Source organism: Bison bison, unplaced genomic scaffold, assembly GCF_000754665.1.
Source record: "Bison bison bison isolate TAMUID 2011002044 unplaced genomic scaffold, Bison_UMD1.0 scf7180017864209, whole genome shotgun sequence".
Classification (NCBI taxonomy): Eukaryota; Metazoa; Chordata; class Mammalia; order Artiodactyla; family Bovidae; genus Bison; species Bison bison.
The window spans coordinates 2,336,080-2,358,603 of record NW_011494781.1 but is presented as its reverse complement, the minus strand read 5'-3'; the positions used below and the strand labels follow the sequence as shown (position 1 = coordinate 2,358,603).

The 22,524-nt window shown below is 37.2% G+C and overlaps 1 protein-coding gene across 1 annotated transcript in view; it reads left to right on the top strand.

Annotated features, from left to right (window-relative positions):
- Nucleotides 1-21,971, top strand: part of SPIN1 (spindlin 1) — a 49,230-nt gene extending 27,259 nt beyond the window's left edge. Inside the window, exons 3-5 of the mRNA XM_010844806.1 lie at nucleotides 8,263-8,516; nucleotides 13,231-13,464; nucleotides 18,449-21,971. Coding sequence (XP_010843108.1) covers nucleotides 8,263-8,516; nucleotides 13,231-13,464; nucleotides 18,449-18,648 — 688 coding nt within the window. The 3' untranslated portion in view covers nucleotides 18,649-21,971. The remainder of the gene's footprint in view (nucleotides 1-8,262; nucleotides 8,517-13,230; nucleotides 13,465-18,448) is intronic.
- Nucleotides 21,972-22,524: the final 553 nt, after the last annotated feature.

Here is a 22,524-nt window from a genome sequence, read left to right as displayed (position 1 = left end):
TGGGATCTTCCGGACCAGGGATCAAGCCAGTGTCCCCTGAATTACAAGGCAGGTTCTTAACCACAGTGGGACCATCATGGAAGCCCTATACTGTTGTTAGATTGAACTACCTAGAGATATGACCATCTAAGTGTGTTTTTTATCTTTTTGTATCTTCTGCCAGTTATCTGACATGTTCTTATTGTTTACTTTTATATATACTATTTCAACTCATGTAAGTAAGCTTTAATTTTTATTAAAATTTTTCTTACTGATTTTTGAATCTGAATTAGTGATTAGAATTAAAAAACAAAAAAGTTTGTTTAGTATGTAATTTTTAACTTCTCTAGTATGGAAAATTTCAAATACACAGAAAAATAAAGTAGTAAATATTTTTTCACTCTTAACATTAATAATTACTAGTTTAACATATTTAAAAATATTTTAAAACAATACTTGTAAACTTTGGCTGTAAGGGTATTTGAACAGTTTGGACATTCAGGGAGCAGTAACTGGAAAGCTTGGCTTACGATTTTTAGAAGTATTGTATTATTCTAATTACCATTTTTGACTTTAGTATTCATTGAGGCATCCGTTCATTCTTTTCTTTTTTCTTTTTCTTTTTTTTGGAGCTGCACTTTGCTGTGCAGCTCCTAGTTCCTCAAACTCGTGCCCCCTGCAGTGGAAGCTCGGAGTCCCAACCACTGGACCTCCAGAAGTCCCATCTGTTCATTCTTTCCTGCCTCTACCTTTTCAATCAAATTAAGTTGTTCATTAAATAAATTTGGCAAAAATGGTATCTATATTAGATCTTTAATTCTTTTAGAATTTAGTGAAATGGTATTCTAAAAATGAAATTACTCTTGACTAAAAAGGCAACAGAAATAAAATTTGGAATTTATAATGCTAATATGTATAAATCTATTTTTATGTATAGTTTCTTGCAGAATTAGGAATCAACTGCATTAATTTAAGCATAATTACAAATTGTATTTTATCTGCCTATAAAAGTACAGTACTTAAGTCATAAAAAATTTTGAAAATAACAAGTGAATGCAGGGAAAGGCAGCTTAATTATTTTTGATCCACCTTCATCCAGAGACTATGCCTGTCAATAATTTAATGTATGTTTTAAAAGTTTTTTTTCCTACATATCTGTTTGAATGATTGTGTATATATTTAAAATGTGTTTATATTATTTCTGTGATTTTAATAGCTATGTAGTTATTCATCATATAGATAAGTATTACTTACTAAATCAGTGAGACCTATTGAACTTCATATTCAGTTTCCCGTGGTACAAGCACTGCTCAGAACATACTGTTTGCTGTAGTTTTGTGCTTGTCCATTGTTTTCTTTTGATCAATTCCTAGACATGAAATCACTGAGACAATGGATGCCAGATTATTTGTTCACTAGGAGGGTTGTATTTATTCTATAAGCAGATAGAAAATAGTACTTCACCGTAATTTACATTAAGTTCGCAGTTTTTGTTATTGATATAGAAAGATCATCCCACCAACAGATCAGAACACTGAGAAATCTCTGCAGGATACACAGCAGACAGGAATAGATTTATATCAATATAAAAGCTAAGCTAAGCTAAGGAACTCTCAACAACTTTGAGTTGAAAAAGAAGACCTCCAAAAAGTTGAATGTTCAAACTAGACCCTAGCGTCTATTCAGGTTAGAGACAGCACAGGCTGGCTGCAGTTCCCTTTGTCATTATGGTGAGAGAAACCAGCTGCATTAGGCAGTAGGTGTTCACCTTATCTCCCCTGGCTTGAAGTTGCCACACAGTCTCAGCTGCTCTGAAATTACCTAGGTCCTGGCTGCTTTTTCAGAACCTATACTTCATACTGAGAACTCAGAGACCCTGACTTGGCCTGAAGAAACACATCTCAGCTACGGTTACCACTTTATATCTTTCCTTGCATCTGAAAATATGGACACCAAGAATCATCAGGCACCTGAGGAACTCTGACAGCACCAAAGAAAGTCATACATAGAACAGGAGAGTTAACCTTGCTCTCCTGCAGGTGTGAAGAATGCTGCCACTCAGATGGCAGCAGATGCAACAAAGACAAGGCTCAACCCAGAAGTTCATAAGGAATCCAGAAAAGTGAAAATTATCCTCATATCAGGTGTTGCACTCATTACAAAGAAAAATCATTTAAGATAAAGAAACGATCAATTCATATAAATCAAAATATTAGGTAAGATATTCAGTAGATAGGCTAAAATTCAAGCCTGTTTTACCTAATTCAAGAAATTGACCAAGTCTTAGTGAGGGATACTTAGACACATGTCACGAGTCCTAGGGACATTTCAGAATCTAGTAACAAACAAAATTCTAAAAGCAGCTTGAAGAGGGAGATGGATTACCCTCAAAGGAGCAAGGATCAGATTGGCATTTGGTATCTGTGACTCTGGAAGATAAAAGACAATGAAAATACCTTTTTGCAATAAAGGTACTGAAGGCAAAGGGAATTTGAGCCTGCCTTGCATACCTAGGCAAGTCAAGGATAAGAACAAAATAACAGTATTTTGAGGCTTCCAAGAATTTGTAGTTTGCATTTGTGAACCCTGTCTGACTACCAGAGAATATATCTAGAAAAACCAAATATACATGAGAAAAAAATAAATGCTGCAAAAATTTGTTGCAAAAAGCAACAAAAATCCTCTTTGTTTGCTACTGAATAAGGGAATGTTTTTTAAAAATTATTTTTAAGATAGTAGCAACCTGTAGGCAAGTCAGGAAGCAACAGTTAGAACTGGGCATGAAACTGGTTCCAAATAGGAGGAGTACCTCAAGGCTGTATATTGTCACCCTGCTTATTTAACTTATATGTGGAGTACATTGTGAGAAACGCTGGGCTGGAAGAAGCACAAGCTGGAATCAAGATTGCCAGGAGAAATATCAATAACCTCAGATGTGCTGATGACAGCACCCTTATGGCAGAAAGCAAAGAAGAACTAAAGAGCCTTTTTGATGAAAGTGAAAGAGGAGAGTGAAAAGGTTGGCTTAAAGCTCAGCATTCAGAAAGCGAAGATCATGGCATCCAGTCCCATCACTTCATGGCAAATAGATGGGGAAACTGGAAACAGTGGCTGACTTTGTTTTTTGGGGGCTCCAAAATCACTGCAGATGGTGATTGCAGCCATGAAATTAAAAGATGCTTACTCCTTGGAAGGAGTTATGACCAACCTAGACAGCATATTAAAAAGCAGAGACATTACTTTGCCAACAAAGGTCTATCTAGTCAAGGCTATGGTTTTTCCAGTGGTCATTTATGGGTGTGAGAGTTGGACTATAAAGAAAGCTGAGCGCCGAAGAATTGATGGTTTTGAACTGTGGTGTTGATGCTTTTGAACTGTGGTGTTGGAGAAGACTCTTGAGAGTCCCTTGGACTGCAAGGAGATCCAACCAGTCCATCCTAAAGGAGATCAGTCCTGGGTGTTCATTGGAAGGACTGATGTTGAAGCTGAAACTCCAATACTTTGGCCACCTGATGCAAAGAGCTGACTCATTTGAAAATACCCTGATGCTGGGAAAGATTGAGGGCAGGAGGAGAAGGGTATGACAGAGGATGAGATGGCTGTATGGCATCATCGACTAAATGGACATGCGTTTGGGTAAACTCTGGGAGTTGGTGATGAAAGGGAGGCCTGGCGTGCTGTGTGGTTCATGGGGTCACGGAGTCGGATATGACTGAACGACTGAACTGAACTGAGCAAAATTAATAACAATTTGGAACAAAAGAGTAAATTTCTGATAGTTTGGTGAAAGTGGCCAGGAAAGGGTTACTAAGGTGCTAAGATGTTTGTTTAAAAAATTTTTTTCCTTCCTTTGCTAAGAATTTTTTTTGTTGTTATTTAAATTTTTTTGGTAATTTTTCGTCTTACTTTGGTTTTAATTGTGTACTTTAGTAGAAAATTGTAAGCTTAATAAGTAGGTTATTTATTTATTTATTTGTATTTTTGACCACGCCATACGGCTTGCAGGAAGTTCCCCAAACCAGGGAGTAATCCAGGCATATTATTACCATGTATTGTGTAACAAAAGTTAATGATTAAAATTCCCTTAAAGAAAGTGAGAAAATAAAATCCATGCAAAAAAGGAAGGGTCGTGTTTCTTCAGAATTAAAGGATATAGGAACCACTCTGAATAGGGCTGCTTGCTAGCTAGATTTGAGTCCCTGGTGTTGTTCGGAAGAGGGAGGAGAGTCTCATGTACTTCCACTGGAGGTGACCGGGATGAAAATGCTTGTTCTGAAATGAGATTAAAGAGAGCATCATGCATCTCCCTCTTCAGAAGCAACTGCACGTTACAGAAGAATGCCACTAGTGAGTGTAGGAAGGATGAGTGACTGAACTGCTCTTAGTCTTCCAGTTGCCCTTTTCTGCTGTCAGTTTTGTTGAGAATCATAGTAGTAGAAAATTTCATGCCTCTGAATCTAGGATAGAATCTTTTCTGTTTGTAGTCAGTGTTTTCCAGAGAAACAGCACCAATGTTGTGTGCACAGAGATTGGAGATCAGATCCAGGGAAGAGCTGATATTAATACCTTCAGCTGATTGGATGAGACTCACCTATGTAATGCAAGGCAATCTATCTGCTGATATACATGTTAGTTTTATGTAGAAAAATATCTTCACAGAAAACATTTAGAGTAATGTTTGACTAGGTATCTTAGTACTGTGGCCCAGCCAACTTGACACATTAAAATTAATCATCACACTGGTAAAGATGCTATATTTGCTTATAATTTTGGTAGTAATAATAGAATGTCTGTGAATTATAAAATGGTGCATATGACTGAATTCTTTCTTCAGTGAGTTTTGGGGACCAACCTCTGCCTTTGCTTTGAAGAAAACCTGATCCTGTACACAGGATGAATCACAAGGACTTTTTCCTAAAGATCAAAAGAAGATAGGTAATTGTCTATTTGAAGAAAAATATAATGCTCGAAAAGGTACCTGTATTCTAAAGAAGAAATGTAATCACCTTCGCAGCCGTATATCCCCACAGAGGGCCAGTTGGATGTAGAGGCCCATTTTCAGGGATTATGAAGAGGCCTTGAGTTCACTTTTAGGTTTGAGTATTATTAGTAGTTACAAGTTACTGACTGATAGTATGTTATTAAGGCTTTTCTCTCCACTAAGTTTTATACTGCAGTCTTTTAAAATTAACCAATCTTTATTTATTTTAGGTTATATAGATTGGTTCCTTACTATAAACAGTATTGAATTTAGCTCCCGCTTCTCTGCTTTCTCTCCATTTAATATAAGGTACTCTGTTCCAAATCATACTCTTTTGTTTAGCGAACTTCTTGTACTTTACAGGTATTCTTTTTTCCTTCCCCTTTTCAGAGTGGTGTTAACTCTGTTGTCAGAGCAGGTAATAGTTACATATTGCTGTATTTCTCTTTTTCCCTGTTTGTTCTGCAGTAAAAGATGCTCACTTTCACTTACTGTCAGCTTAAAAGATGCTTACTGTCAGCTCTGTGCTGAAAGCTTTCTAAGCATTCTTGATTATCTGAAACTATCCTATACAGTGGTCCCTTGGTATCTGGGTGGATTGATTCTAGGACCCTTGACACCATACCAAAATCCACGGATGCTCAAGTCCATTATACAAAATGGCCTAGTATTTGCACATAACCTACACACATCCTCCTGTATACGTCAAATCGTCTCTAGATTATTCATAATACCTAACACAGAGTAAATACTGTGTAAATGGTTGTAAATACAATGTAGATGGTATGTAAGTTGTTGCCTGCACGTGGCAAATTCAAGCTTTGCTTTTTGGAACTTTGTTTTTCTGTCCACATTTGGTTCAATCAGGATGTGGAACCCATAGATATGAATGGCCAACTGTTAACTTCTTCAGGAAGCATCTGTAAGAACAATATTCCTCAAGTTCTTATTTGTCCACAGTTTGATCTGTGTACTTTACTTGGAGGATAATATAGAGTTCTTGGCCAACTGTGAAATCACCACCTCACATTTTCTTTCCTGAGAACTTGAAGGTTCATCACTGGCAGCGCACAGGGTCACTGTCACATTGTGATTTGCTTTTCCTTACAGGTGATGCAGTTCTTTTGCTTGGATGCCAGGAGATGTTATTTTCCTTAAAGTTTGTTTGTTTTACTGGATGTCTTAGCGTCAATAGTTCTGCGTCCGTTTTACCAGAGACGTGTTTGTACATTTGAGTCTTTCAGGATATTTTTCTTGAATTATTTTAGTATTTTTTCTGTTCTTCTGATTTTAGCTGTTGGGTGATTCTGTTATATAGAAGTTGGAATTTCATATCTGTTCCCATCTGTCTCTTTTTTTATTATCTGTTTTCCTTAAATGGACATGAATTTGAGCAAACTCTGGGAGATACTGGAGGACAGAGGAGTCTAACGTGCTGCAGTCCGTGGGATTGCAGAGTTGGACACGACTTAATGACTGAAAAACAACAATTTTCCTTAAATGCTCCTTGGTGTCAATTTCTTCCATCTTCCTCTAGTCTGGTCTTCATTTCTGCAAAGATTTCAAATTGCTGCTTGTTTCTTGACTGTCTGATTTTTCTTGCCTCTTCTCTCGTGTGGCTGCCTCTCATCTGGGCTCTTCTGTTTCTGACGTAAGCTCCTCTTTCATGGCCTTTGTGTCTGCATAACATTAGGTGATAGTTTCCGTCTACCTTGTGGACATATTCTGGGGTTTGCTTCCGTTGCCCATTGTTGCCACCATGGTCCTCTGCTGAGACTCTTGTACATGGGAAGGGGTGACACTATACCAGGAGAGCTGTCTGTGCTGCAGAGCTCTTCAGTATTCCCATGGCACACTTAATACACTTCTGTGTGTTCTCCTCTGTATTACCTGTTGAGATCTGCCTAGCACCTGAACCTCATCTTTCCTTTATCCCCAGGCCTAATCCTATTCAGGATGTTATTCTCAGCTTATGGCCTCAGTGCATGGTTCTGCCTTTCCTGGAAGGCCTTTTGGCTGGGTGTGTGCAAAGCCTTAAGTGCTGGGCAGACACAGCGTCTTCTGGTCTCATGGTCTCACAATCCTGTATGTAATCCCGTGAATCCTTTTACAGTCCGACTGGAGAAGTTTTCCTTCTGAGATGTTCCCCAAATGGTGTTCCCTCTCTTGCTTAGGTAAAGGATTGTGTCAACTGATTATAGGCCTTATTAATGCAGCTTTAATGGTTTGCTGTATAACCTGTTTTCTCTGTTTCACAAACCTACGAAGTTTACCAAGCTGGTCTACTTCAAATATATACAATTGTAATTTTAAATACTATATCCTATATTACTTGTATTTTTTAAGGTACATTTGTATTTATTCCATTTATTCACCACTTTTATGGTTTACCAGATGAGAGCTTTATGCCTATATGTAGCAGAAAAGCAATTCTTTTCTGCTCTCTAAATTTTTTCATTCTTGGCATATAGCAGCATCCATGTGCCAGCATGGCTTTGGCCTTCAGCTTTCATTCAAGCCAAGTCTTGTCCGTTGTCTTTGGATTGCTCCATGAAATGAAGGTTTTTTCCCCCTAACATCAAGAGCCAGGTGTATTATTTGTAAACATTGTATGTAGGTTTTTCAATTGTTTGTAACTGATGTATGTCGCTTGAATAATTTTCAATATTACATTATTTGCTACAGATTTAAGGGTTGAAGGTTATGTGCTTTCTAGAGAAGTAATGATGGTACAAATGCATGAATATAAGCCAGCTTGGACTTAGTTTAAGAAAAAGTTAAATGTCTAGTTTATTCTTATTATTTAAGCCAGTGGGAATAAAGTTATGTGGGCATAAGAATGGTTGAAATTGAATAGTTACACATTTCGTTTTGACAAGAAATGGATTTCTGTTTCATAAGACGATATGCACATGCATTTATTTCATGTAGTCAGCGCTTGTCTTTCTTTGATTAATTTGGATAACTGTAAGTTGATTGAATTGAAAGAAACTCAGAAAGCTGAAAAACTGATGCTTAATTTTAGGGCTTAGTTGCTACGGGCTAGTCCTGGTTTTTCTGCCTCCACACTTAAGATGCACAGGAAGCTCCTGTTGCTTGAAACGGGCCCCCTGTGAGCCACCGCTGCATGGCTCTGGGACTGGGAGATGCTGGCTGGAGCCACCTGAACCCTGGGTGTGGCAGTGTTAGCCTGCACAGGACCAGGGTCATTTCTGATGAGAGCATGCTAGCTAGCAGTAGTTGTGTTGGTAGGAGTGCATACTTTGAGAAGATACCTTATATGTGTATATGTGTGAATACAGAAAACATCGGAGCAGTGTGGGACCAAGCAAGCCTGTTTCCCAGCCCCGGCGGAACATCGTAGGCTGCAGGATTCAGCATGGGTGGAAGGAAGGGAACGGCCCTGTCACCCAGTGGAAAGGAACCGTTCTGGACCAGGTGCCTGTAAACCCTTCTTTGTATCTTATAAAATACGATGGATTTGACTGTGTTTATGGACTAGAACTTAATAAAGATGAAAGAGTTTCTGCGCTTGAAGTCCTCCCTGATAGAGTTGGTAAGTTCTCTTTACTATTTGTGCATTATATGCTTTAAAAAGGATTTCTGAAATGGATGCTTTTTGATTATTTGCAACTGGTATTTGTCTTTTTATTGGAGAATAAGCACTTCTGATACATATTTAAATCAGTCACCTAAGACCATGAAAACTGCTGAACAGATGTCCTGAAACCACAGTTCAAAGGAACTGTGAGGGATATAAAGATGTATAAAATTGTTCCCTAAGAAGCTGACAATCTAATAATTTCTAATATGATTACTTCCCACATTTTGCTCACAGTTTATCTGGACTCTGATGGGTAAGAGTATTTCTCATTAGCTCAAATATTCAGTGTACTTATTTCATCGTACAATAACTAAGAAAAATTTCATGTGTTTATTTTAGAATCTTTAGGTGAAGTGTATCTTTCATTGTGTATTATTATAAAAGTGATCATTGCACTTTCAGCCAAAATTTAAACAACCAATGCATGTGAATTTTATTATATTTTTAAGGGTTTGTTTTGCAAGGTTTGTGGGAAATGAATGGCTTTTTTTCTTTTTCTTTTAATGACAGCCTCAGTTTATTTTTTATATACACAAATGGTCATAGGAGCTATGAATGACTTTAAATGTCATATGAATCAGTTTTGCCTTGCATACCTTAGGCATAATGACTGGTTTTATTTTTAAGAATAAAGTAAAATAGATTTTATTTTTAAGATCAATAGAATACTCCCAAATGAATGTTCCTTTCTTCAGAGTATTTGCATTTTTACAGTGATGCTGCCATTGCCTGAATCTGGTTTATGTTTTTGTAATTGTCCTTTAAAAGCCTGTATTTTTACAAATATAGCTTCAGCAGTTCTGTAATTGGAGGATAGAATTTTGGAATCAGATTGTCAAGGGAAGCAGCTTACCCAGTCCCCTGTCCCTTTGCTTTTACCCTTGTGTTCCTGGGACAATGCTTCCCCATCAGGTTAAGTTTAGCAGAGCAGCAAGTTACTTTTTAATCTTCGCTTTAGATAGCAGATGTTGTCTTTACTCATCCTGTATAAATACAGTTCTGTTTTCACAGAAGTCTTTTTTAAATTTGTGTTTTTAACTACAGGTGACTAATTGTGTAATAGTAAATCGTTGGCATTTTAAACTTTATCTCTTTTAAGTGTGACTGAACACATTGTTCCTTGTGAGGCATGTCCTCTTTCCTCTTGATCTTGAGAGCAGTCCATTTCCCACATCAGAAACTAACATGGAAGAATCTTCCCTTCAGGGCTTAAAAAGTATCCTTACTTTTATATCAATTATTTGTGCTCATTAATTATCATAATTCTTTTCTGACCCCTTCAAGGGCAAGACTGCTAGCTTATTTGAGATTTTACTGCATTCTGCCACATGACCTGTGTTAGTTCTTTTGTCATCATAGAGCAGAAAAAACTTAGCTTGATTTATAAAAAAAACTGATTTTACCAAACCAAGATATCCAGAAATATATGAGTGTCTCTGGTGATGAGATTTAAGGGTTTCTTAATGTTTTTCTTTCTAGTTCTGGGCCATTTCAGTTTGCATCAATAGACATGGATTGCTTTTCTAAGGAAAAAAAAACAATTTTTAAAAGGAAATCCAAAGGCCTATTTGCAAAGCAGCAGTATGTTATATGCCTAATATAATTATCAGTTAATTATAGTATTCCCTGTGATACTTGATTCTGAAAAGTTATTTGGACTTCATTTATATTCCATGTAGAAAGAAAATGATTTTTCCTAATTTGCTTTAGGCAGTACATTCAAGTTAGTTTTGTTTTCCTTAATCTTAAGCTAAAGGTGAGAGAAAGTGACATCCCAGAGTACTGATTCCCAGAGCGTGGTCTGGGGACTGTTGTGGTACCCTGAAGCATATTCATGGGCCTTATGAGATCAAAATTCATAGTAATCTTAAGGTATAATTTGCCTTTATCACTCTCATCCATTCACAGTTATATACTGAGGTTTCCAAAGATCTGCATAGCTCAGTGAATATATTTTTGATACGAACAGAGTGCATGATGTTACCAAACCATGTATTGGTGAAAGATCCATTCAAAGACCAACAGGTTTTTTTTTTTGTTGTGGTAAAAAACACAAAACATTAAATTTACTACCATAACTGTTTTTAAGTGTACACTTCAGAGGTATTAAGTATATTCACATTGTTATGAAATAGATTTCCAAATTTTTTTATTTTGCAATTCTTTCCTCATTAAACAACTCATTTTCCCCCTCCCACCAGCCCCTGTATCCACCATCCTGTTTCTGTGAATTTGATAACTTTAGGTACATCATAAGTAGAATCATGTTGTCTTGCTTTTTTGTGACTAGATTCTTTCCCTTAGCATAACGACCTCAAGATTCATTCATGTTGTAGCACGTGACAGGATTTCCTTCCTTCTTAAGGCTGAGTAATATTCCATTGTATGTGAATACCACATTTTTTCCCCATTCATCCCTGATTGTACTCTTGGTGGGTTCCTTCTATCAGGGCTATTGTGAGTAGTGCTGCTATGACATGGGTGTACAAATATGTCTAAAAGCCCTGCTTTCAGTTCTTTTGGGCATTTACCCTGAAGTGGAATCATACAGCAATTTTGTTTTGAGGTGCCTGTATACATACTGTTTTTCCATAGTGTTCATTAACATTTTACAGTCCCACCAACAGTGCATAAGGATTTCAATTTCTCATCTTCACCAATATTTGTTATTTTCTATTGGTTTTGATTTGAATTTTTTTTGATGATTAGTGATGCTAAGCATCTTTTTATATGCTTTTTGACCATTCATATGTCATCTTTGCAGAAATACCTATTCCTTTGCCTACATTTTTGATTGGATTATTTCAGTTTGTTTTGTTTGTTGCAGAGTTATAGGAATTCTTTATGTATTCTGCAGATGAATTTTAATTTAATAGTTTGACAGAGGTTATTGATAATGATTTCAGATTCTACAGTGCAATTAACCTTTAAGGAAAGCCAAGACTTGCTGAGTTTTGATGTAATATCAGAGGAGAATATCTAGAATTATTTGAAAAGATGAATAAAATACTCTTTTTCAACAGCATATCTTTGTGATTTTAAAAGTCAACTAAAAGTACATGCAAAAAAGATTGAATATTGAAACAGATATGAGTCTAGCTAGCTGCCTGTTTCTAAAGCTAGATATATATTAAAATTTTGTTAGAAAATAGTTATTTTTCCTTAAAAATGTATTTCTGTGGGTATCTTAAAATGTCTTTAGATACATCATTTATAATTTTAAAAATAGTGATACTGATATTTATCATACATATAAACAAATACTCAAAAATTTTAGGAGTCCTGAGATCAGAAAGTTTGATACCTTCTGGTTTGGAGAAACTGGTGGGATTTTGCTTTAGTATTGTGCAGCAGAGAATCTGTTATGTTTGGTAATTATTGCACATGTAAACAAAACTACCATTTGTGTCTATTAGAGTGTCTTTCTGATAAAATTGAATAGCAGTATCTTTAAACAAAAATAGAAGCTCTCATGAATGAGGTAGAAGTGCCTTTTTTTCCTTAAAGAATTATCTGAAATATGAAGAATGGAAAAATCTTAACATCAATAGGCTCCTCCATAATTATCCCAGTGTTAAAAAAGAAAAGAAGCTTGTCATTTTTCACCTGTGTTCCTAACGACAATCTAGAACAACCTGCTTTTCCTCTGAAATAATTAATTCACACAGCAGTGTTGAACCCCAATGATTACAGTGGGATCATATGATGGGATGATCATATGATGATCATATGATGGGAAGAGGCCTATGATGGGAAAGGCCTCTGCTGTCATCACTGTGCAGTCTAAAAACAAATAAACAAACATGTAAAACAAGATGATTATAGATAGTGGTGAATGTCCTTAAGAAATAAAACTCAAGTGACCAAGTGGTGGGGTGCTTTTCATAACATGGTCCTGGAGAGCCTCAGGGAGGACACCTGCTCAGGATGAGCCAGCCCCTGAGGATGTGGGGGCCGTGGTCAGCCCAAGGGCATCCCAGAAAAAGATGCCCATGCTGCTGAGGTGTAGGCAGTAGGAGGAAGGTGACAGAACAGGAGGGCAGAGGACCAGCAGGGAATGAAGGCTGAGGGGCTTTGGCTCTGGAGAAACAGATTGTTATTCAGATGATGAAAGGAAAATGCTGGAGTATTTTAAGCAAATGATCGACATAATCTGGTGTAACTGCCACAAATACCACTCTGATTACTGTAAAAAATAGATTGTAGGGGCAAGAGTAAAAACCTATGCCTTGAAGCTTAATATCTGGATTTTAATAAATGACCATTTTGTAAATGTAAGGGAAGGTGGGTAAAAGTTATATAGGGACAATACTAATTTTGGAACTTTTCTGTAAGTCTATAATTATTAATAATTTAAAATAATTATTGTAACCAAAATACTTTATACCTTGAATAAACAACTAAAATTTTTAATTAAGTACAGTACCAAGAGCAGATGAATTAGAGAAAGAAAAACAGATTCTCTTAGTAACATGACTTTGGGGCATAGTAATTCTGTGGAATCCATCCTGGGCTGGGTCAGTAATGTGAATTTGGTGGTTGTCCTTCGTACAGCCCTCCACATGATTCTGAAGCCTGATAGTGTATTTCAGAATCATTTCTTTGAATAAGTTCAGTCTTCACAGTGCATATTTTGTAAACCATTGTTTGCTTTTTTTGTCCCTAGCAACATCTCGAATCAGTGATGCGCACCTAGCCGACACGATGATTGGCAAAGCAGTGGAGCACATGTTTGAGACAGAGGATGGCTCTAAAGACGAGTGGAGGGGAATGGTCTTAGCACGCGCCCCTATCATGAACACATGGTTTTACATCACCTATGAGAAAGATCCTGTCTTATACATGTACCAGCTCTTAGATGATTATAAAGAAGGCGACCTTCGCATTATGCCCGATTCTAGTAAGTATAAATCGACAGCTTTTACTTTTGATACTTCAAAACGAATTTGAATTTCAAAACAAGGTCTTTGATGAATTCTTATGGAGATACATTTAAAGTTTTTAATTATTAGGGATAAGTGATTGTTTTAGTTAGGTTGTAAAGAATATTTTCCTTTCCCTGTTCTGAACTTTGGGTTTTTATATGAATAGAATATATAATATGGGGTCCTTTGTAACTGGCTTCTTTCACTCAGCTTAGTGTTTTCAAGACTCATCCGTGTTGTAGTGTGTCCATACTTCATTTCTTTTAATGCCCAAATACAACTCCATTGAACAGATATACTATATTTGTGTGTTCATTCGTCTCTTAACTTGCCTTTTTGAATCTAGATATCCTGGTGGTAGTAAAATGAAACCTCATTGTGATTTTGGTTTTCATATTTTTGATGACTAAAGTTGTCAAGTATCTTTTCTTGTGTTACTGGCCTTTGGTGTGTCTTGTTTTGAGAAATCTATTCATGGCCTTGGCCTGTAGTTTCAGTTACATTGTCTTTTTGTTACTGAGTTAGAGTCAGTAGTCTAGGTTCAAGTCTCTTGTCAGATACATGACTTGCAGATACTTCCTCTTATTGTCAGAGTTGTCTTTGTACTTTCTTGATAGCCTTCTTTGAAGTACAAAAGTTTTTAATTTCATAACATCCAAGTTGTCTATTTTTCGTTCTGTTGCCCATGCTTTTGGAGTCATATCTAATAATCCCTTGCCAAGTCCCAGGTTATAAAGATTTACTCATGTCTTCTAGAAGCCTTGAATATGTTGATCTTTAACTCTTACTTGGATTTTTGATACATTTTGATTTAATTTTTGTTTATGATGTGATGTCAGGTCCAACTTCATTCTTTTAAGTTTTAAAATCAATAAGTATGAATCTTCCTCCTTTTCTTTCAAAATTGTTTTGGCTGGTCTTTGCAATTTCATATAAATTTTAGAATCAGCTTGTTGGTTTCTGCAAAGCAGTCAGCTGAGATTGTGTTAGATATTATGTTGAATCTCTTGGTCAGTTTGGCATGAGCGTATTGCCATCTTAACAATGTTAAGCTATTGATCCATGAGCGTGGGATGTTTTTTCATTCATTGAGATTTTTTTCTGTGAATAATATTTTGTAGTTTTCTAAGTTTTGCACTTTTTACATGTATTCCTGAGTATTTCATTCTTTTTGATGCTGTTGTGACTAGAATTATTTTCTTAATTTCAGTTTTAGGTGAGCCTTTTATTTTTTTTTTAACTACTCAATGGCTTTTCCTCAAACACATGAAGTCTTGGCCTTGGACAAATGTGTCTGATAGACAGTGGATATATGAGCAATGTGCTATCCTCTCCTGGTTTTTGTCTTTTTTTTTTAAGCTCTCCCTGTGAACATGCTGCTCGTAAACCCACTCATGGTCATCTGGCCCTGACTTCTGCCTTCTTAGAGTTTTTTTTTTTTTAGTTTGTGTGTATTCGTTATGAGTGTATAGTGGAAAGTGTTTATATAGGCAAGAATTTAGTGATGAGAACATTCCTTAAAAGCTTTTCTCCAACCTATATGAAATTTTTAACATTTTTGTAGAGAAATGTCTAAAGCAGGTGCTGTTGACTTGATAATAGAAAGTATGGGGTCATTTGCATATTACCCATTGCCTGTACCGACCATGTCTTTATCCTCTCACTCCTTTCTTTTGAAGTGTATGAAAGTCTATTTGCTGTTAGAATCTGTGGTGATGTTCTGATACAAAGAGCTCCATGGTGGCCTTTGTTTGAGTCTCTTGCTTCTTCATTCATGGTTGCTATAAAACGTATGGCAGTCATGTGTATGGGATTTCTTCATCCACATGAGGTGCCATGAAAGTGTGGTGTGGTATGATGCTGCTACTTGATGGAAGAGCACTATTGAAGAAGAGTTCAGCTTAGATTTCCTGTTTACTCCTCCAGAACTGGTAACATGCTCATGTGGATTATTTGTATTATGTGAGATCAGAATTGCAGGTTCCGGATTATATCATTCAGTGAGAGAATTTATTATAATCAAAGAGCAAACTGCTGTTAATGTAAATACAAGATATGGTCCAGACCAAGATACATGTGGAAATTAAAAGGCGCGCTTCTAACTAGTGTGTCAGGATGACTGGCATAAGCATGGACACCCGGGATACCTGGTCGTCCTGCTTGAAGGCTCTCTGTTGCTCCATAGGAAAGGGTTCCAGTTACTCAGGAGCAGTAAGGGGTTTCTTAAAATAGAAATGTAACTGCCTGGTGCCATCCCCTTGCCAGCCCCCTCTCCCCTTTGTACATTGTTTCTTTGTTGTTGGTAGTGATAATTTGCTCTCATTTTTATGTGTTTTCCTAGAATTTACAGAGTTCTTGTTAGGTCGTAGGGTGAGCAATGTTTTCCAACACTCAGATTTTCTTAGGGACTTTTAAAAAAAGTTCAGGTGCCCCATCCGTCCTCCGAGATTCAGTTGAGTTCACCTAGCACCTATTTTTATAGCATGAGAAATCTCTTTTATTTTGAAACTGGGTTAGGAGGACCATGTGTAATGAAATGAAGTTGAGGGAGAAAAGCTTTAAGGAGTCCCAAGATAAGGCAGGAATTCTTAGGCATTTTAAGTGTGTAGTACATTCTCAGTAATCCCAGTAGGCATTGTCTGCCTTAAAATCATTTCAAAGTAAAGCAATACTTTGTTTCACTAAAAGGAATTATTAGATTTATTATGTATTTTTGTCTGCATTGGGTCTTAGTTGTGGCATGTGAGATCTTCCTTGTGAAATGTGCAGGCTTCTCTCTGGTTGTGGTGTGCAAGCTCCAGAGCCTGTGGTCTCATGTTGCAGCACCCATGGGCTTTAGTTGGCCTATGACTTTTTGGGGTCTTTGTTATCCGACCAGAGATCAAACCCACATTCCCTGCATTGGAAGATGGATTCTCAACCACTGAGGGAAATCACCAGTGCAGACTTATATTTAAGAAGTTATAAAACACAACAATTGTAAATCAGCCTCGTGGTTCACAGGTTAAAGTGTCTGCCTGCAATGCGGGAGACCTGGGTTTGATCCCTGGGTCGGGAAGATCCCCTGGAGAAGGAAATGGCAACCCACCCTGGTATTCTTGCCTGGAGAACCCCATGGACTGAGGAGCCTGGTGGGCTACAGTCCACAGGGTCGCAGAGAGTTGGACACGACTGAGCAACTTCACTCACTCACTTATATGTCAATACAATTTTTTTTTTAAAAAGAAAGATATTATTATAGTTGACAACTGAACAACCTGGGGGTTGAGGTGGGGAACTGATCCCTCTGAGCAGTTGAAAATTTGCATATAACTTATAGGCAGCCCTTCATTTCTGTGGTTCCTCTGTATCCATGAATTCAATCAACTACAGATCTGTTTACTGTTGGAAGAAATCCCGGTATAAGTGGACCCATACAGTTCAAACTCCTGTTGTTCAAGGGTGAACTGTATTTAGTTTTTTCTTGACCTTTTCCTTCTTTTAGTCCTTATTACTTCATTAGGTAATTATCAGATCAGATCAGATCAGTCGCTCAGTCGTGTCTGACTCTGCGACCCCATGAATCGCAGCATGCCAGGCCTCCCTGTCCATCGCCAACTCCCGGAGTTCACCCAGACTCACGTCCATTGAGTCAGTGATGCCATCCAGCCATCTTATCCTCTGTCGTCCCCTTCTCCTCCTGCCCCCAATCCCTCCCAGCATCAGACTCTTTTCCAATGAGTTAACTCTTTGCATGAGGTGGCCAGAGTACTGGACTTTCAGCTTTAGCATCATTCCTTCCAAAGAAATCCCAGGGCTGATCTCCTTCAGAATGGACTGGTTGGATCTCCTTGCAGTCCAAGGGACTCTCAAGAGTCTTCTCCAACACCACAATTCAAAAGCATCAATTCTTTGGCACTCAGCCTTCTTCACTGTCCAACTATCACATCCATACATGACCACAGGAAAAACCATAGCCTTGACTAGATAAACCTTTGTTGGCAAAGTAATGTCTCTGCTTTTGAATATGCTATCTAGGTTGGTCATAACTTTCCTTCCAAGGAGTAAGCGTCTTTTAATTTCCTGGCTGCAGTCACCATCTGCAGTGATTTTGGAGCCCAGAAAAATAAAGTCTGACACTGCTTCCACTGTTTCTCCATCTATTTCCCATGAAGTGATGGGACTGGATGCCATGATCTTCATTTTCTGAATGTTGAGCTTTAAGCCAACTTTTTCACTCTCCACTTTCACTTTTATCAAGAGGCTTTTTAGTTCCTCTTCATTTTCTGCCATAAGGGTGGTGTCATCTGCATATCTGAGGTTATTGATATTTCTCCCGGCAATCTTGATTCCAGCTTGTGCTTCTTCCAGCCCAGAGTTTCTCATGATGTACTCTGCATAGAAGTTAAATAAGCAGGGTGACAATATACAGCCTTGACGTACTCCTTTTCCTATTTGGAACCAGTCTGTTGTTCCATGTCCAGTTCTAACTGTTGCTTCCTGACCTGCATACAGATTTCTCAAGAGGCAGGTCAGGTGGTGTGGTATTCCCATCTCTTTCAGAATTTTCCACAGTTTATTGTGATCCACACAGTCAAAGGCTTTGGTAATTATAGCTATAATTAAATATGAGCCAGAGGAATTTCTGGTTATGCTTTTTGAAATTGTTTACATATCTAGATTTTTGTAAATAAAGTTTTATTGGCACACAGTCACACCATTCATTTATGTGTCATCTGTGTCATCACAGATGTATCATCACAAAGAGATACAGCTGAGTAGTTGGTACAGAGACCATATGGCTTCAAGCCTGAAATATTGTTTGGCCATTGAAGAAAAAGTTTGCTGACTTTTGGTCTAGAAAATCAAGATGAGTGCAAGATATTAAAAACATTTTTAAAAATTATTAAAATATGTGAGTTGGTGTGTATCTAAAAACTGACTCTAAATTCTTTTTTTTCCTTCCCCCTTTAAATATAGATGATTCACCTCCAGCAGAAAGGGAACCGGGAGAAGTTGTGGACAGCCTGGTGGGCAAACAAGTGGAATATGCCAAAGAAGATGGCTCTAAAAGGACTGGCATGGTCATTCATCAAGTAGAAGCCAAACCATCTGTCTATTTCATCAAGTTTGATGATGATTTCCATATTTATGTCTACGATTTGGTGAAAACATCCTAGATGTCATCACGAACTTTACCAAATTTGTGGAACTATTAAATGTATAATTTGTAGACATAAAGACTTGATTGCTTTCCAGTTTAATGAAAGCTTAAATGTCCCTGCGAACCCACAATCTCTGCCAGCAGAACTGGTTTTGTTCTGAATCGTACAGATTTATGTGAACACAAAGCATTTTGTGTAAGGAACTCCTTCCTCTTAAAAGAAGTCTGTCTGTCTGGAAGGGAGTTACAGGCAAGTCTGGTAAAAATTAAGCTAGTATCATAGTCATTTAAAACCGTAATAGATCTTATCCACTTTCCCCTTCACTCTTAACACTTATTCTGCTGCCACAATGCAAGCATAGTTTGGTTGCGTTTTTGTTACTGCCTTTTTTTTTTTTTTTTAAGATATATATGTATGTATATCTCTACCTATCTATATCTGTGTGTATACATATATAATATATATACACACACACACACACAGATCTGTGTACACACACACACACACACACTTCATTGGCAGTTCTTTGTGGATTGAGGTAGGAGTTAAATAATTTTCTCCAGTTTAACAGGAGTGCTTGACTTTATATCACTGCTGTTTATTTAAAAATTAAATCTGGGCACAGGAAGAACATGGGGACATTCAGCTTGTGTTGAAAGTCAGAAGTTCAGAGCACCATTTCAATCCAGAGGGTTTAAACTGTAAATTCAAACATGAATCACTTGTGGATATTTAATGACCCACATTAGAATTTATAAAACAATTAGAAATCTAGGTAAAAGGCTGCCTTTAATTCTAAGCTTTGTACATTTTTTGTTTACATTTTTTTTTAATCTTAAATACTTTTTTAAAGCGAAGCCCAGGTACTTGGTCCACATTGTGTAATACAGGTGTGTTTTGGATGATGCATTTGGTCCACTATTTGTACAAATTAGTACTAGTCTGGGTTTTAGTACATGGATTTAAAAGGCAACAGTATATCAGTGGTTTATGTGTATTTGGTAGGTTCCTGGAAGAACATAGTACTTTTATATTAGAAATGTAAGAATGGCATTGTTGTCTTTTACCAAGTTCTCTCGGATCCCTTTGTTATTATTACTGTTATTACTGGTGTATGATTATGGTCAGAAGGCTTTTCCCCCTCAAAGAATATCTAGACAATTAACAGCTTAAATTCCTGACACCTTTTTTGGTGCTGTGTGTTCTTGCTCACGGTGTGCTGATAATGTGGATTCATTCCATGTGGTGGGTCCTGCCACATCAGGGTCAGTCACCTGCGCTGGCTTGTGGGTGTGACTGATAGCAGCCCTTAGCTGTTGGAACCTTCCCTGCAAGGCTATTTGAACTAAAATAGAACTGCAAAAGTGGTTCGTTTAGCAGCAAAACATCAGCCTATCACTTTGTTTTGGATGATCTCTGGCAGTTTGAAAGCTGGCTGGGAGAAAGATGGTTTGTGAAACCAGTCTTGTAGAGGTTGAAAATCTTACCTAAGATTTGGGCAGAAAGCTTAAATACATAGGCTGGCAATCAAACACCAGGTCTGTGTGACCCCTCTCATAGCTGTTCTTGATGTTAGTTTCAAGGCCATGCTGTACGTGGTTGGTATGATGCCCATTTTCACTCTCAGGAAGGCTTTGCCTTGTTGTGCTGGCGTATGGTAACCTTGTGCACCATGTAAATCCAGCACCTGGTTCTCTGCAGTGTGCCCTCACCCAGGGTGGTCAGGGGTGAGCTTCTCCATGCAGTGAGTACCTAGGTCTTAGGTGTTCCTTCTGTGGTTGAAACAAGTGTCATACTACAGAGCTGTCGTCTGTTCTGCTGGTGGCTCTTGTAAGAGTTCCTGCATGTGAATCTCAAGGCTGAGTCCAGCTCCCCGAGTCCAAGAGGACATGAATGGCCAAGAGAGTGAGTTGTCCAGTGTGCACTGCAGGAACAGGACACAGTGACTATAGGCTGAAAAACAAAGTCCTCTGGTGGTATCTTGAGGGTTGGATCAGTTGAAACAATTCTTGCATTACTTAATGACTTGCATTGTGGTTTTTCTGCAAGTACCTTTAGGAACTTTTAATATACCACATGATCTGCCACTGTCGAGATAAATGTGACATGTGATTTGTTATCATTATTTTAATCATTGTTCCATTTATTGCCTTTAGGGTTGAAGGAAGGGGAAGGGGTTTTATGTTGTTATTTTCCCCCTTTTTTTTTCCCATTCTTTTTCTTTTGGTGGCTTAAACCACACTTCCTGATGCCGTGACTAACTCTGCTTCCCAGCTGAGTATTTCAGGCTTCGTTTAGGCTCATGTTTCAGATCTGCATGCATTGCTTGCATTTTCCTGGTATCGGAATGTTGGTTCCTTGTTCTAGGAATACAACATTAATTTCCAAAATTATCATGGGACTTGTGACAACACAAGACATGAATCTCTGTATAAAATGTATTGGCCTTTCTCATTGACCTGCTATAGTATTATTGTGTCGTGTGTGTGCGTGTGTGATGTCTGGCTGCCACGTAAAGCTTCAAGGGAAGACCTTAAAAGCAGACCATCCTTTTTTGCATGCTCTATTCTAAGTAGAATGTTCAATGTAACTAACTAAAATTGCATGTTAAATATATTTAGGTTTTTTGTTTTCTATCTTTGTTTTTATTTGTTTTCAGTTTCTGTATATTTGCTTAACTGTGCTATTGTAGTGGTTGTAGGATATAAATGCACTGGTGAAGCAAATGTAGTGCCAACAGAAGGTGATTTTCCTGTTGTGTATGTCTTGCAGCATTTGAAGGGACTGTGCATTCTTGAAACAATCACAGTTGCTTCTAAACCAGATTTCATTTCTGCTATTGTTTTACGTGCCAAACCCCCAAGTGCATTGGGCTTGAGTCTCTGAACGCCGTGGACCCATTAGAAGACTGTTTTGATTGTCACAAATTGTAGTGCCTGAAAACATTATTAAGCTGATTGTCTTAAAAAAAAAAGAAAGTTCTCCAAAGACAAAACAGGAATAATTATTATAACAGAAAACAATTATGGTTGAAATGTCTGTGGTTCCTTGGAAATGCTGCGCTTTTTGTATTTTCCATCATTAGTGCAGTTGAACGAATGTGTATAGTTCAGAGGTCTTCGTGTTCGCATTTTAAAATTAGGTAAATGACCTCATCTTTCAAGCTTGAATTCATTTTTAATTTTAATTTTATTTTATACAATGTGTAGACAGTTCCCTGTTCTCTGCATTTAGAAGTATAAACAATATAAAGCTGTTAATTCTGTAAGTAATTTTTATAATTATGATGTAACTCTATCCTATCCTTAAAACATTTAAAATAAACCCTTTATGTGCAACTTTTGACTGCAAATTTTGTGCTTATGAGCAGACTGTGATGTGTTAAACCTGCTTCTGTGAAAAGATTTTTTGAAGTTTTACTTGAAGATTTTAAGTAACCTTTTCCCCTCTTTTCACCAATGTAAATGTCAGGTATACATATAGGAAAAAAAAGAAGTAGAATTTTTATTTGAATGGTAATTAATACTACCTAAAAAGAAAAGGGGCAATAATCAGTAGCCCCAATATATTATATAGTCCAAAGTATTAAACTTTGTGATTAGCAATTAAGAAATTTCAATTTATCATAAAATTTTAAATTTAAAAAGAATTTTTAAATAGGATTAAATAATGTGTTTTATACTTTCATATCTTTTCTTGCTGTAATTGCATATTGCTTTTATTAATACTTAAGTACCAATTAGATTCTGTAGTGAAAAATCTTCATTTTAAGCACCAAGGCATATAAGTACTGAAACTATGTACTCTGTTTTATCTTCCTGGATAATTTTATCAGAGTAAAAAGTAGAATTTATGGTATTCCTACACTTAAATTAGATTTTTTTTTTTTTT